The 13,711-nt window shown below is 42.3% G+C and overlaps 1 protein-coding gene across 14 annotated transcripts in view; it reads right to left on the reverse strand.

Annotated features, from left to right (window-relative positions):
* tjp1b (tight junction protein 1b) overlaps positions 1–13,711 on the reverse strand; it is a 167,828-nt gene that overhangs the window by 5,964 nt on the left and 148,153 nt on the right. For 8 of the 14 annotated variants that reach the window (XM_062992134.1, XM_062992140.1, XM_062992118.1 and 5 more), the window contains 8 exons: positions 12,032–12,271; positions 4,628–5,533; positions 4,420–4,511; positions 3,606–3,818; positions 3,090–3,229; positions 2,474–2,906; positions 678–895; positions 308–451 (listed from right to left, as the gene is read on the reverse strand). In XM_062992134.1, the coding sequence (XP_062848204.1) occupies positions 308–451; positions 678–895; positions 2,474–2,906; positions 3,090–3,229; positions 3,606–3,818; positions 4,420–4,511; positions 4,628–5,533; positions 12,032–12,271 (2,386 nt within the window). The remainder of the gene's footprint in view (positions 1–307; positions 452–677; positions 896–2,473; positions 2,907–3,089; positions 3,230–3,605; positions 3,819–4,419; positions 4,512–4,627; positions 5,534–12,031; positions 12,272–13,711) is intronic. The other 6 variants (XM_062992156.1, XM_062992090.1, XM_062992067.1 and 3 more) reach the window with 5 other exon arrangements.

The following is a 13,711-nucleotide window of genomic DNA, read 5'->3' on the forward strand; positions in this document are numbered from 1 at the left end:
ATTCAATTCTATACACATCATAACTTTTAAGGTGAGGGGGGGTTAAATATATAAAACTGCACCTGTATATTTAAGAACAATGGAGTACTATTTTCAACTTAATACAGGTCAAAGGATTTACAAATGATTTCTCTTTTCTGTACTATCCCATCTTTTTTGGAATTGAGATTAATGAAAAACACTTTATTCAGTGAGCTACTGTTTCAGGTCAATACTGGTTTAATACCATCAGACTGGTACATCCCAAATGATCACCAACAGCAAAGAGCAAAGAAACCCAAAGGACCACAGAGAAAGGACAGCATACCCGACGAGGAGTCGGAGGATTTTAGAGCAAAAGACCAACCATCAGGGGTCATAGACGCACAGTGTGGTAAGCGCAGCTCCACCGGCTTCTGGAACTTCAGACCATGAGGTCCACACATGACCAGAGGACTGAGCAGAGTCTCACCTGCAAGAAAACACATAGTGAGCACTATAGCCACTTGACCAGCTTGAGAACAAGCCTGAGTATTTCATAATTGATGTTACTCTTAGGAACTGTGCTTAAGTGCACCACAATCAATTTATTAACGTTCTTTTATTTAAAACACAACTTCATTTAATATTTAACAACATATATTAAAACGATGGACAGGAAAGAAGGGCCCATGTGCTTATTCAGAGTTTTTCTTTACCTTTCTCCTTGTCGAGTGGAGGCAGGATGCTGTTGTCTCTGCACACTTTGAAATAGATCTCTTGCTCCACGCTTTCAGGAATAGCTCCCTGCGGAATAATAATGCTTACTCCCGTCTCTATTGAGCTTAAAACCCCACCATTACAGTTAAAGATGCCCCGTGCTGTGGCGACCACAGTGTGTCCTTCATCGTCTTCGTCATCATCCAGAGCACTTGGGCTGAAAGACAAAGTGATCAGTTAATTAAAGCTGAAAGACACCCGCAGAAAGCACAACAGCAGGTATGTTTTATTTATATGCATCGAACAGGAATGTTGCAGTATTGCATAATCCCCTGCAGTACTGCAACATTAACTATTTTAAATGCATTGCTTTAATTAATTACATTACAACAAGGAGAATTTTTCCAACTGTTAGACTGATGACAGAAATACTAGACCACTGGCAATAATAAACCACTGCACCACCCAAGCACATAGACTAAAGTAATAGATAACCTAAATTTAGAATAAGCAGCTGATGTGATGTGTAGGATTTACAAACCCTATTTCCAGAAAAGTTGGTACACTTTCTAAAAATGCAAAAAACTACCTACCTAATTGTATTTTGTAAATACAAAAATAACAATAGAATGTGACACCTGCAACACACAAAAAAGCTGGGGCAGGGGCCAAATAAAGACTAGAGTTACACAAGAAGCACTGTTCTAGAAGGTTCCACAATCATCTAAATTGACCATAAAAGAAGCATCCACCAAAGGCTTAGTCTTTGCAAGCAAGGATGGGTTGCACTTTGTCCTTGAAATGTTCTCTGGGCCCAAAGCCATTTGAGACGAAACATGTTCTGTGGTCAGATGAGTACACGGTTAGCTTGCTTTGGGTAAAAACAGATGTTGGGTTCTATGTGCCAAAGATGAAAAAGACCATACAGACTGTGATGGCATGGGGGTGCATCAGTGCCGACGGCATGGGTAATCTGCATATATGTGAAGGAACGATGTGATGTGGATGCATATATTGGTATTTTGGATAAACATATGTTGGCATCAAGATGCCGTCCTTTCTCAGACACTCCATGCCTATTTCAGCAGGACAATTCTAGGCCTCATTCTGCACAAGTTACAACAGCGGGGCTCTGTAGACACAGAGTGCAGGTGCTTGATTGGCCTGCCTGCAGTCCAGTTCTGTCTCATACTAAAAATGTATGGCACATCATAAAGAAGAGAATGATTAAAATGTAGAGTTAAAAGAAAATGTGATGTGACCCAGTGGCAAACATGCTTGAAACACACACTAAAAAGCTGGAACAGATGGGTCAATTTATACATTTGTTTACATACAAATAGAATTACGTTTGTCATAAAAAAAAACTTTGTCCTTTTGTCTGTTAATTAAAGATTCAAGTGAATTAAATTACAGCTTTTAGTTTTTTATTGCAATTTTAGTAAGTGTCCCAACTTTTCTGGAAATGGGGTTTGTATTTAATTACAGTATAATCAGATACAAAGCACCTTATGGACATGTTTGTTTGGTACAGTTTGCAAATAAACATGTTAAGCTTTTCTGTAGCTGATCAACTGTTTTATTCCCTTGTTAGGTCAGAAATGCATTTCTTCTATCCAACAATGGCATACTGGTGGTAGTGGGGCTTGAACCAGTAATCTTCACATTATTAGTCCAGTACCTTCACCACTAAGCTACCACTGCACTCACTATTGCCAGTGGGACTGCTTTGGAGATCTACTAAAAGTGAGTAAGTGTTTATGACCGTTTTAAGATTAATAAGAAGGTATTTTACCTGACAGGGATAGCCTTGGGGATAGAATTGACATTATTGTGCTGATATTTGATTCTGCTGTCCATGGTGCGAGTGAAGGTGTCCACTCCGCTGTCTGTGTCTTGAGGCTGGGGTGAGAGTTGAGGTTTGGGGTTACTGTTCACTACAGTGGGCTTTGACTGAGTGTCGTTGGGCAGAAGGTTGTGGTTGAATTTGGGGCTCTCAAACTTGCGCTCGAAGGGTCGGGCGGTGCTTGTGTATGGCTTAGGGACGTAGCGGTTGTAGCTGGTGGTGGCGGGGGCACCCAAGGTCTTGGGTGGGATGTCAGCGCCATTAACAGGAGATTTCGGGGAAAGGTAGTTGCCTTGGACCACGTCGTCCCTGGCAGGAGGCCGAAGAGTAGACACATCTGGCTTGGCTTTGGGGGAGTTGTGGGGATCTGGCAGAGAGTTCACTGTAAATGCCCGAAGACAAACTTGTTAAGAGACTGTTCAAAGCACAGATAAACTTGCAAAGTCAGCATGGGATCTAGGCTAAACAAACACAGCTTCAGCAAAGCTTATGTAATAGTACCCTGTGTCTGCCTGAATACGGCATGCTTTCAGAATCATCTAGAAAGAGTGGTTTAAGCTCTCACCCTCTGTGTTGTTGAGTTTGGGCAGAGACGTGGGTGGGACAGCAGGACCAGATTGACCATAAGGAGTTGGTGTGGAGTTGATCTGGGGGATTGGCTCATATCTCTTATCCATAGGGCTTATTTTCTCCACTGGCTCAGTCCTAAAACAGCATAAGGGTTAAAATTTTTTTTATTAAGACACACAGTCAAGTATGGCTTTGTTGGTATGAAAAAAGGACGAAAAGAACAAGGATGCCCAGTCGAAAACCATCATGATCATTTTTTTGGACCACTTTGTTTAATTAAAGCCCTTTCTGCATTTACTCAAAGCAACTTACAATTATGACCCAAATACAGTTTAAGCAATTGAGGGTTTAGGGCATTTATATCTAGTTAAACCTAACCGTATTACATACTGAAACTTGTAGTCTGCATACAGTGCATTAAAAATCATAACTATATACTATTATTTATGATACTATATACTACTATACTAATATACAATCACACCCTTGAGTCAAGTGTAGCTGATGATACCTGTTGTAAGGGTACCCAATCTGAGGCTGTGCCGGTTTATTTAGATCATGGAAGCGATTGACTGCAGGCTGATTTGTGGGCTTGGTGTCAAAGCTGCGGCGGTCAAAGTAGGAGAGCTGTTTCCTATAGTAGTCCTCATCCTCCTCAGGGTCGTAGTGGTTAGTGCGGACCACTTCTTCTAACCGAGACTGGGGTTTCTGTGGCTCTGGGGCCCTATTAAGAAACAAAGAGAAGAATTTTGTGCTCTTGAGATGCATTAGAAGAATGATTTGGTGTCAAATGTACTAACTCTATAACACAACAAGCCACTGTTCCATAACTAGAACTCTCAGTAACCCTTGTTGCCCAATTCTCCATTGTCCTTTAAAAAGTTGCACTTGAACATGAAGCAAAAACTACCAATAATTCTGTGCACACACTGTACCAGCATCAGTGCCCACAGTGGAATGCTGTTCGGAAACACTTTGCAGTGTGGGAGCATGCAGTACAGAACATCAAACAAAACAGCCTAGCTACCATTTTCACACTTCTGTGAGAGTCTTACAGCATGATTCTATCTGGCTTCTTAAAGCCCTCAAATCAAAAGGACTGGTTTATAATCTTGGAGTACTTGGGAGTCTTATCTTTTTGGCCATCATGAATGTCTTCATGATATTCAATGGACAATGGTTGGCTTGGTGCATCAAAGCTAGAACACCCTACACCTTGATAATCAATATTTACGTCACCAGTGCCTTTCTGTTAATGGTGTGTTTTTTTTTCCTATAATAAAATGACTCAGATGTTTAGAAGAAAATAAGCTGCCATTAGTTACCTGTATCCAGGCTTCTCCTGTTCCAGGTTGTTGAGAGAGTTGGTTTTAGGGACTGGCCCAGGTACACTTACAGGTTTGGGAAAATCTGTGGGCTAGGATATAAAAAGGCATTCATTTAAAATACAAAAAAATTAGAGTTACTAATTCTAAACTCTTACAAGATTTACTTGCATTCTAATATGACTTAATTTAGTAGAAAATTACATACCCTGACACCCGGTAAATCTCCGGTATCCTTGGCTCTATCAACAGATACAGAGCGTTTGTTCTCAAACATCTTAACCCTGGTGAGAACAGACTGGGGCTTCATGGCTGGGTCTTCCTCCTCCGGCTCTTCTCTGGGTGGAGGCTGAGATTTAGAAACTACAGTGTGTACTGGCTCCCCTGGTGACAGCACAACTTCAGGTTTAGGAGGAGGAACTGCAGGCTCAGAGTTCATATGTTCGTGTGGCCCTGATTTGTATGCACGGTTTGGTGGGCCTGGGTTGTATGCAGGCCTGACAGAAGCATCTCCATAATACTGTTTCGAAGGGTCAGGGGAGCGAGGGTTATTAATGGGAAAGCCATGGGTTTCTGGCTCATAAGGAGAGCGAGCATCATATGTGACTGGCGGAGGAGGCGGTTGATCATCATAACGAACAGGCCCTGCTTTATTATGCCTTTGTGGCCGGCTATCGTAAACCGCGGGCTGCTCGTCGTAGCGGGGCTGAGTGGGGCTATAATCCCGAGTGGGGCCGTCCTCGTAGGGAGAGTGGGGCTCGTAGCTATGAGCGGGAGGCTGGTGGCCCTGAGGATAGCCCGGCCCGACAGGGGGAGGAGCCTGAGGCGAGGTCTGCTGGTCATAGTGGGGCCACTGTTCATCATAATGAGGCACACGGTTGTCATAGTGCAGGTGCGCGTTGTAGTTATGAGGCTTTGGTTGTGCATAGCCGCCACCATCGTAGCCGTAAGGCGGGTGGTTGTACTCGCGGTATGGCTGTTTGTCCTGGTACACAGGCTGGTGACTGTAGGACAGAGAGGATGGGGGAGCTAAAGACGGCTGCGGTGGTTGGGGCTTCATAACATGATTCACTCGCACAGGTTCATCCACACTGTACAGATCCTTCTTATACATCTGGAGGAACACAACACCAAATATGGACAAAAATCAGATGTCAGAAACTGATGCACCACAGATAAGTGTAGGCACATTTAAAATGAAAAATGTATTTAGGAGACATTCAGAGAGTCAGGTACACTAATTCTCACATTTTACACACACACACACAAAATACAGTTTAAACATATTGTGATCAATATGCAAATAACAAGCAGATAATCTTATCAGTCTAACATATCCAGCTCTACATGTCTTTAATTCGGTAAGGGGCCTTTTAATAATGATGTGCACACATATCCAGCCCTGGGGATCCAGCTGGGATACTGGAATTAAAGCTGCTATGTAGAATTGAAATTGTATGAATTAATAATTGCTTATTCATGACTAAAAGGCTCCTTCTCAAACTTTCTGTAGCCTGAAGACAGTAAATTGTAAAAGGATAAGCACTTGTTATAAATGCATGGCTTATTGTTATAAAATAAAGAAAGGTCATGGTCCATGGTCAGTGTACCTTTTGGTCATTATGTTTAATCGTTAGCAACAAAAAATAAGAGTTTCCTTAAAGTAGCTAAAACAGGTTTTACTGAAAACCATTAATTATGCTGAAAGTTGAAGCACTTTAAGTTTGAATCTCAGGCAGTGCTACCAACCTAGCACTGCCGCTGTACAATCCCTGACCTCTGTTGTGTGTATATATATATATATATACATACACATATATACACACACACATATATATGTGTATATATACAGTATGTATGTATATACTGTATGTATGTTGTATGCATGTATGTGTATGTATATGTATGTGTGTATATATATGTATACGTATGTATGTATGTATGTATGTATGTATGTATATATACTGTATATATATACCTGTGTATATATATATATATATATATATATACAGTGTATCACAAAAGTGAGTACACCCCTCACATTTCTGCAGATATTTAAGTATATCTTTTCATGGGACAACACTGACAAAATGACACTTTGACACAATGAAAAGTAGTCTGTGTGCAGCTTATATAACAGTGTAAATTTATTCTTCCCTCAAAATAACTCAATATACAGCCATTAATGTCTAAACCACCGGCAACAAAAGTGAGTACACCCCTAAGAGACTACACCCCTAAATGTCCAAATTGAGCACTGCTTGTCATTTTCCCTTCAAAATGTCATGTGATTTGTTAGTGTTACTAGGTCTCAGGTGTGCATAGGAAGCAGGTGTGTTCAATTTAGTAGTACAGCTCTCACACTCTCTCATACTGGTCACTGAAAGTTCCAACATGGCACCTCATGGCAAAGAACTCTCTGAGGATCTTAAAAGACGAATTGTTGCGCTACATGAAGATGGCCAAGGCTACAAGAAGATTGCCAACACCCTGAAACTGAGCTGCAGCACAGTGGCCAAGATCATCCAGCGTTTTAAAAGAGCAGGTTCCACTCAGAACAGACCTCGCGTTGGTCATCCAAAGAAGCTGAGTGCACGTGCTCAGCGTCACATCCAACTGCTGTCTTTGAAAGATAGGCGCAGGAGTGCTGTCAGCATTGCTGCAGAGATTGAAAAGGTGGGGGGTCAGCCTGTCAGTGCTCAGACCATATGCCGCACACTACATCAAATTGGTCTGCATGGCTGTCACCACAGAAGGAAGCCTCTTCTGAAGTCTCTACACAAGAAAGCCCGCAAACAGTTTGCTGAAGACATGTCAACAAAGGACATGGATTACTGGAACCATGTCCTATGGTCTGATGAGACCAAGATTAATTTGTTTGGTTCAGATGGTCTCAAGCATGTGTGGCGGCAATCAGGTGAGGAGTACAAAGATAAGTGTGTCATGCCTACAGTCAAGCATGGTGGTGGGAATGCCATGGTCTGGGGCTGCATGAGTGTAGCAGGTGTTGGGGAGTTACATTTCATTGAGGGACACATGAACTCCAATATGTACTGTGAAATACTGAAGCAGAGCATGATCCCCTCCCTCCGGAAACTGGGTCGCAGGGCAGTGTTCCAGCATGATAATGACCCCAAACACACCTCTAAGACGACCACTGCTTTATTGAAGAGGCTGAGGGTAAAGGTGATGGACTGGCCAAGCATGTCTCCAGACCTAAACCCAATACAACATCTTTGGGGCATCCTCAAGCGGAAGGTGGAGGAGCGCAAAGTCTCGAATATCCGCCAGCTCCGTGATGTCGTCATGGAGGAGTGGAAAAGCATTCCAGTGGCAACCTGTGAAGCTCTGGTAAACTCCATGCCCAGGAGAGTTAAGGCAGTTCTGGGAAATAATGGTGGCCACACAAAATATTGACACTTTAGGAACTTTCACTAAGGGGTGTACTCACTTTTGTTGCCGGTGGTTTAGACATTAATGGCTGTATATTGAGTTATTTTGAGGGAAGAATAAATTTACACTGTTATATAAGCTGCACACAGACTACTTTTCATTGTGTCAAAGTGTCATTTTGTCAGTGTTGTCCCATGAAAAGATATACTTCAATATCTGCAGAAATGTGAGGGGTGTACTCACTTTTGTGATACACTGTATATATATATATATATATATATATATATATATATATATATATATATATATATATATATATATATATATATATATACAGTGGGGGAAATAAGTATTTGATCCCCTGCTGATTTTGTAAGTTTACCCCCTTACAAAGACTTAAACAGTCTATAATTTTATGGAAGGTTTATTTTAACAGAGAGAGACAGAATATCAACAAAAAATCCAGAAAAAAAAAACAATAAATAAAAGTTATAAATTAATTTGTATTTAATTAAGGGAAATGAGTATTTGATCCCCTACCAACCAGCAAGAATTCTGACCCCCACAGACCGGTTATGTGCCCATGAGGCACACAAATTAGTCCTGTCCCTGTATAAAAGACTCCTGTCACAGAATCAGTTTCTTCCGTTCAAATCTCTCGACCACCATGGGCAAGACCAAAGAGCTATCAAAGGACGTCAGGGACAAGATTGTAGACCTGCACAAGGCTGGAATGGGCTACAAGACCATCAGCAAGAAGCTTGGTGAGAAAGAGACCACTGTTGGTGCGATCATTCGAAAATGGAAGAAATACAAGATCACAGCCAATCGCCCTCACTCTGGAGCTCCATGCAAGATCTCACCTCGTGGGGTAAGAATGATTCTGAGAAAGGTGAGGTCAGTCCAGAATTACACGGGAGGAGCTTATCAATGATCTCAAGGGAGCTGGGAGCACAGTCACCAAGAAAACCATTAGTAACACACTTCGCCGTAATGGATTGAGATCCTGCAGTGCCCGCAAAGTCCCTTTGCTCAAGAAGGCTCATGTACAGGCCCGTCTGAAGTTTGCCAATGAACAGCTGAATGATTCAGAGAAAGCTTGGGAGAATGTGATATGGTCAGATGAGACCAAAATTGAACTCTTTGGCATCAACTCCACTCGCCGTGTTTGGAGGCAGAGGAATGCCCAGTGGGGATGGTGTTCTTGGGGTCATATCCAGCATTTCTCTGCTCCCAGCTCCCTTGAGATCATTGATAAGCTCCTCCCGTGTAATTCTGGACTGAACTCACCTTTCTCAGAATCATTCTTACCCCACCAGGTGAGATCTTGCATGGAGCTCCAGAGTGAGGGCGATTGACTGTGATCTTGTATTTCTTCCATTTTCAAATTATCGCACCAACAGTGGTCTCTTTCTCACCAAGCTTCTTGCTGATGGTCTTGTAGCCCATTCCAGCCTTGTGCAGGTCTACATTTGTTACATTTGTATGTCTACCCAATTTATTTATTTATTATTTTTTATAATTTATTTTCAATTTAAGTTTAATTTAATTGTGTGTATGTATGATTTGTGTAAATACTATCACTTCAAATTATTCTCCAGGCCACCCAAAGAGGATGGGGGTCCCTGCTGAGTGATTCCTATCAGGGTTTTTTCCTGTAGTTTTAAGGGAGTTTTTTCTTGCCACTGTCACCCTTGGCTTTGGTCTGTTGGTCCTGGATTCTGCAAAGTTGCTTTGAGACAATGCATTGTAAAAAGCACTATATAAATACATTTGACTTGACTACCATATATATATATATATATATATATATATATATATATATATATATATATATATATATATACAGTGTATCACAAAAGTGAGTACACCCCTCACATTTCTGCAGATATTTAAGTATATCTTTTCATGGGACAACACTGACAAAATGACACTTTGACACAATGAAAAGTAGTCTGTGTGCAGCTTATATAACAGTGTAAATTTATTCTTCCCTCAAAATAACTCAATATACAGCCATTAATGTCTAAACCACCGGCAACAAAAGTGAGTACACCCCTAAGAGACTACACCCCTAAATGTCCAAATTGAGCACTGCTTGTCATTTTCCCTCCAAAATGTCATGTGATTTGTTAGTGTTACTAGGTCTCAGGTGTGCATAGGGAGCAGGTGTGTTCAATTTAGTAGTACAGCTCTCACACTCTCTCATACTGGTCACTGAAAGTTCCAACATGGCACCTCATGGCAAAGAACTCTCTGAGGATCTTAAAAGACGAATTGTTGCGCTACATGAAGATGGCCAAGGCTACAAGAAGATTGCCAACACCCTGAAACTGAGCTGCAGCACAGTGGCCAAGATCATCCAGCGTTTTAAAAGAGCAGGGTCCACTCAGAACAGACCTCGCGTTGGTCGTCCAAAGAAGCTGAGTGCACGTGCTCAGCGTCACATCCAACTGCTGTCTTTGAAAGATAGGCACAGGAGTGCTGTCAGCATTGCTGCAGAGATTGAAAAGGTGGGGGGTCAGCCTGTCAGTGCTCAGACCATACGCCGCACACTACATCAAATTGGTCTGCATGGCTGTCACCCCAGAAAGAAGCCTCTTCTGAAGTCTCTACACAAGAAAGCCCGCAAACAGTTTGCTGAAGACATGTCAACAAAGGACATGGATTACTGGAACCATGTCCTATGGTCTGATGAGACCAAGATTAATTTGTTTGGTTCAGATGGTCTCAAGCATGTGTGGCGGCAATCAGGTGAGGAGTACAAAGATAAGTGTGTCATGCCTACAGTCAAGCATGGTGGTGGGAATGCCATGGTCTGGGGCTGCATGAGTGCAGCAGGTGTTGGGGAGTTACATTTCATTGAGGGACACATGAACTCCAATAAGTACTGTGAAATACTGAAGCAGAGCATGATCCCCTTCCTCCGGAAAATGGGTCGCAGGGCAGTGTTCCAGCATGATAATGACCCCAAACACACCTCTAAGACGACCACTGCTTTATTGAAGAGGCTGAGGGTAAAGGTGATGGACTGGCCAACCATGTCTCCAGACCTAAACCCAATAGAACATCTTTGGGGCATCCTCAAGCGGAAGGTGGAGGAGTGCAAAGTCTCGAATATCCGCCAGCTCCGTGATGTCGTCATGGAGGAGTGGAAAAGCATTCCAGTGGCAACCTGTGAAGCTCTGGTAAACTCCATGCACAGGAGAGTTAAGGCAGTTCTGGGAAATAATGGTGGCCACACAAAATATTGACACTTCAGGAACTTTCACTAAGGGGTGTACTCACTTTTGTTGCCGGTGGTTTAGACATTAATGGCTGTATATTGAGTTATTTTGAGGGAAGAATAAATTTACACTGTTATATAAGCTGCACACAGACTACTTTTCATTGTGTCAAAGTGTCATTTTGTCAGTGTTGTCCCATGAATAGATATACTTAAAAATCTGCAGAAATGTGAGGGGTGTACTCACTTTTGTGATACACTGTATATATATATATATATATATATATAAAACTAAAATTTGATAGTTACACAACGATGAATTTAATTTTGGTTTGTTTATTGGTGTGTAATTTTGGCTTGTTTATTGGTATGCAATTTTGGTTTGTTTGGTATTCAAAAAGAATGTTAAATGACCAAAAGTACACAGACCCAGACGCTATAAGGGGTTATACATTTTTGTAATTGTAATTCTTTAGTAAAGAATACTGTCTGCAGGTTAGATTGACATGCAGGTACAAAAGCTCATTCTTGCAAATAAGGTAAAGTTCCATTTGCAATTTCTTAATCTACTGCTACTACATATACAGTGCCCACTGGTGCAGCTCTAACGTCTGTGGCAAACCAAGTCCTAACAATACATACTACTTCTACAGACAGGACAAGCTGAAAGAAACTTCAATCATTAGGAGCCATGCAAAGGGTAGAAGAGGTGACTGAAGAGACTGTGAGATAGTAGGAGGCTTCTCTTCTAGGATCACACAGCTGTGCCAGGCTCTTTTCCCTTTTCCTCACACAGGCCCATCGAGTGCAGGTGTACCGGTCACTCACACTCTTGAGGTGGCAGAGGCACACGCAGCACACGCATGGGTGGGCACAGCACACATGCACACAGCAAAGTTGTAGGAAAGTAGCATTGTGCAAGAGACAAGCAGTTAAAAAAAGAGTGAGCGAGCCGAGCCCTGGTCCAGCTCACGACGGTGCTACTGGTGGTACCTTAGGATGTGGGCTGGGTGCGAGCGACTGGTGGGGGTCGTGTGTTGGGGCCTGAGTGGGCTCAGGATCGGGCTGGGGCTCGGGTTCTGGGACAGGAAGGTTTAGTGAGTCGGCCTGACCGGTGCCAGGTGGCTCCTTGGGATTCGTACCCACTAGCGGTGCGGCGGGCTCAACAGCAAGGGGCACTGCTGCTGCTGCTGCAGGGGGGAAGGAGGGCAGGGCCGCAGCAGCCTCAGCCTGCTGTGAAGTATGGGGCACACAGGTTATAGAGACACGCCACCAAAAGCACACAGCATTTTGTTTTTACATGTGGATGTCTATAAAGTAAGAACATGATAGCTTTGAGCTGCTAAAACAAACAATTAAAGAAGGTGTGTAACATGTGGCAACAACACTAAGCATTTTTTAAAGTAAGACTCTACACAAAAGCTAGACTTCAAGAACAATGAGTCCTGTTTTATCCTTACAAATTAATCTGGAAAAAAACAGACCTAGGGATTAGTTTCTTGGTTTCTCAAAGCTATGGATGAGTAAGCACATTTACAAGAACAAGTACTACGATGGCTTATTGCTGCCAAGCAGAAAAGAAATATATCCTTCAGTATACTGTTCAAACAACAAATATTTGTGGGCATAAAGCTTGTCTTTTTTTTTAGCATTGCATCACTTGTTACTGGGCAGCATCACTTGTACTTGGCAACATGTCACAGCAAAAAAAAGCTTTTAGTACTATGCTGACGCTTTGCTGGGTATCACTTCTGACCAGGCATAACATTATGACCACGGACAGGTGAAGTGAATAACACTGATTATCTCTTCATCACAGCAAGTGTTAGTGGGTGGGATATATTAGGCAGCAAGTGAATATTTTATCCTCAAAGTTGACGTGTTAGAAGCAGGAAAAATGGACAAGCGTAAGGATTTGGGCGTGTTTGACAAGGGCCAAATTGTGATGGCTAGACCACTGGGTCAAAGCATCTCCAAAACTGCAGCTCTTGTGGGGTGTTTCCGATCTGCAGTGGTCAGTATCTATCAAAAGTGGTCCAAGGAAGGAACAAGGCTCATTGAGGCACGTGGGGAGCGAAGGCTGGCCCGTGTGGTCCAATACAACAGACGAGCTACTGTAGCTCAAATTGCTGAAGAAGTTAATGCTGGTTCTGATAGAAAGGTGTCAGACTCAATGCCATAACGGGTCAGGGCTGTTTTGGAAGCAAAAGAGGCACCAACACAATATTAGGATGTGGTCATAATGTTATGCCCGATCGGTGTATGTTAGCATGCACAAGGCTAATTTTACATTTACATTTTCAACATTTAGCATTCCAAAGCGACTTACAGTTACAGTCTAAGCAATTCAGTGTTAAGAGCCTTGCTCAGGGACCCAACAATAGCAACCTGGCAGTGGTGGGGTTTGAACCAGCAACCTTCTGCTTACTAGTTCAGTACCTTAACCGCTAGGCTACTACTGCCACTGCTTATCATGTTTAGTTTGACGTAGTGGTGCAGTTGATTGAATGAACCAAATTTTACTTCATACTTGGGTTAAGTCATGTGCAAATACTACTGAAAACACCATCTTTGCTGGTTTTAAAGCTTTTTCTGCTGACACATTGCCAAGTAACGAGTGACGCATTGCTAAGTAAAGACAAGCTTTATACACACAAACCTTAATTATCTTGT

This window comes from Trichomycterus rosablanca, chromosome 1 (genome assembly GCF_030014385.1).
Source record: "Trichomycterus rosablanca isolate fTriRos1 chromosome 1, fTriRos1.hap1, whole genome shotgun sequence".
NCBI lineage: Eukaryota > Metazoa > Chordata > Actinopteri > Siluriformes > Trichomycteridae > Trichomycterus > Trichomycterus rosablanca.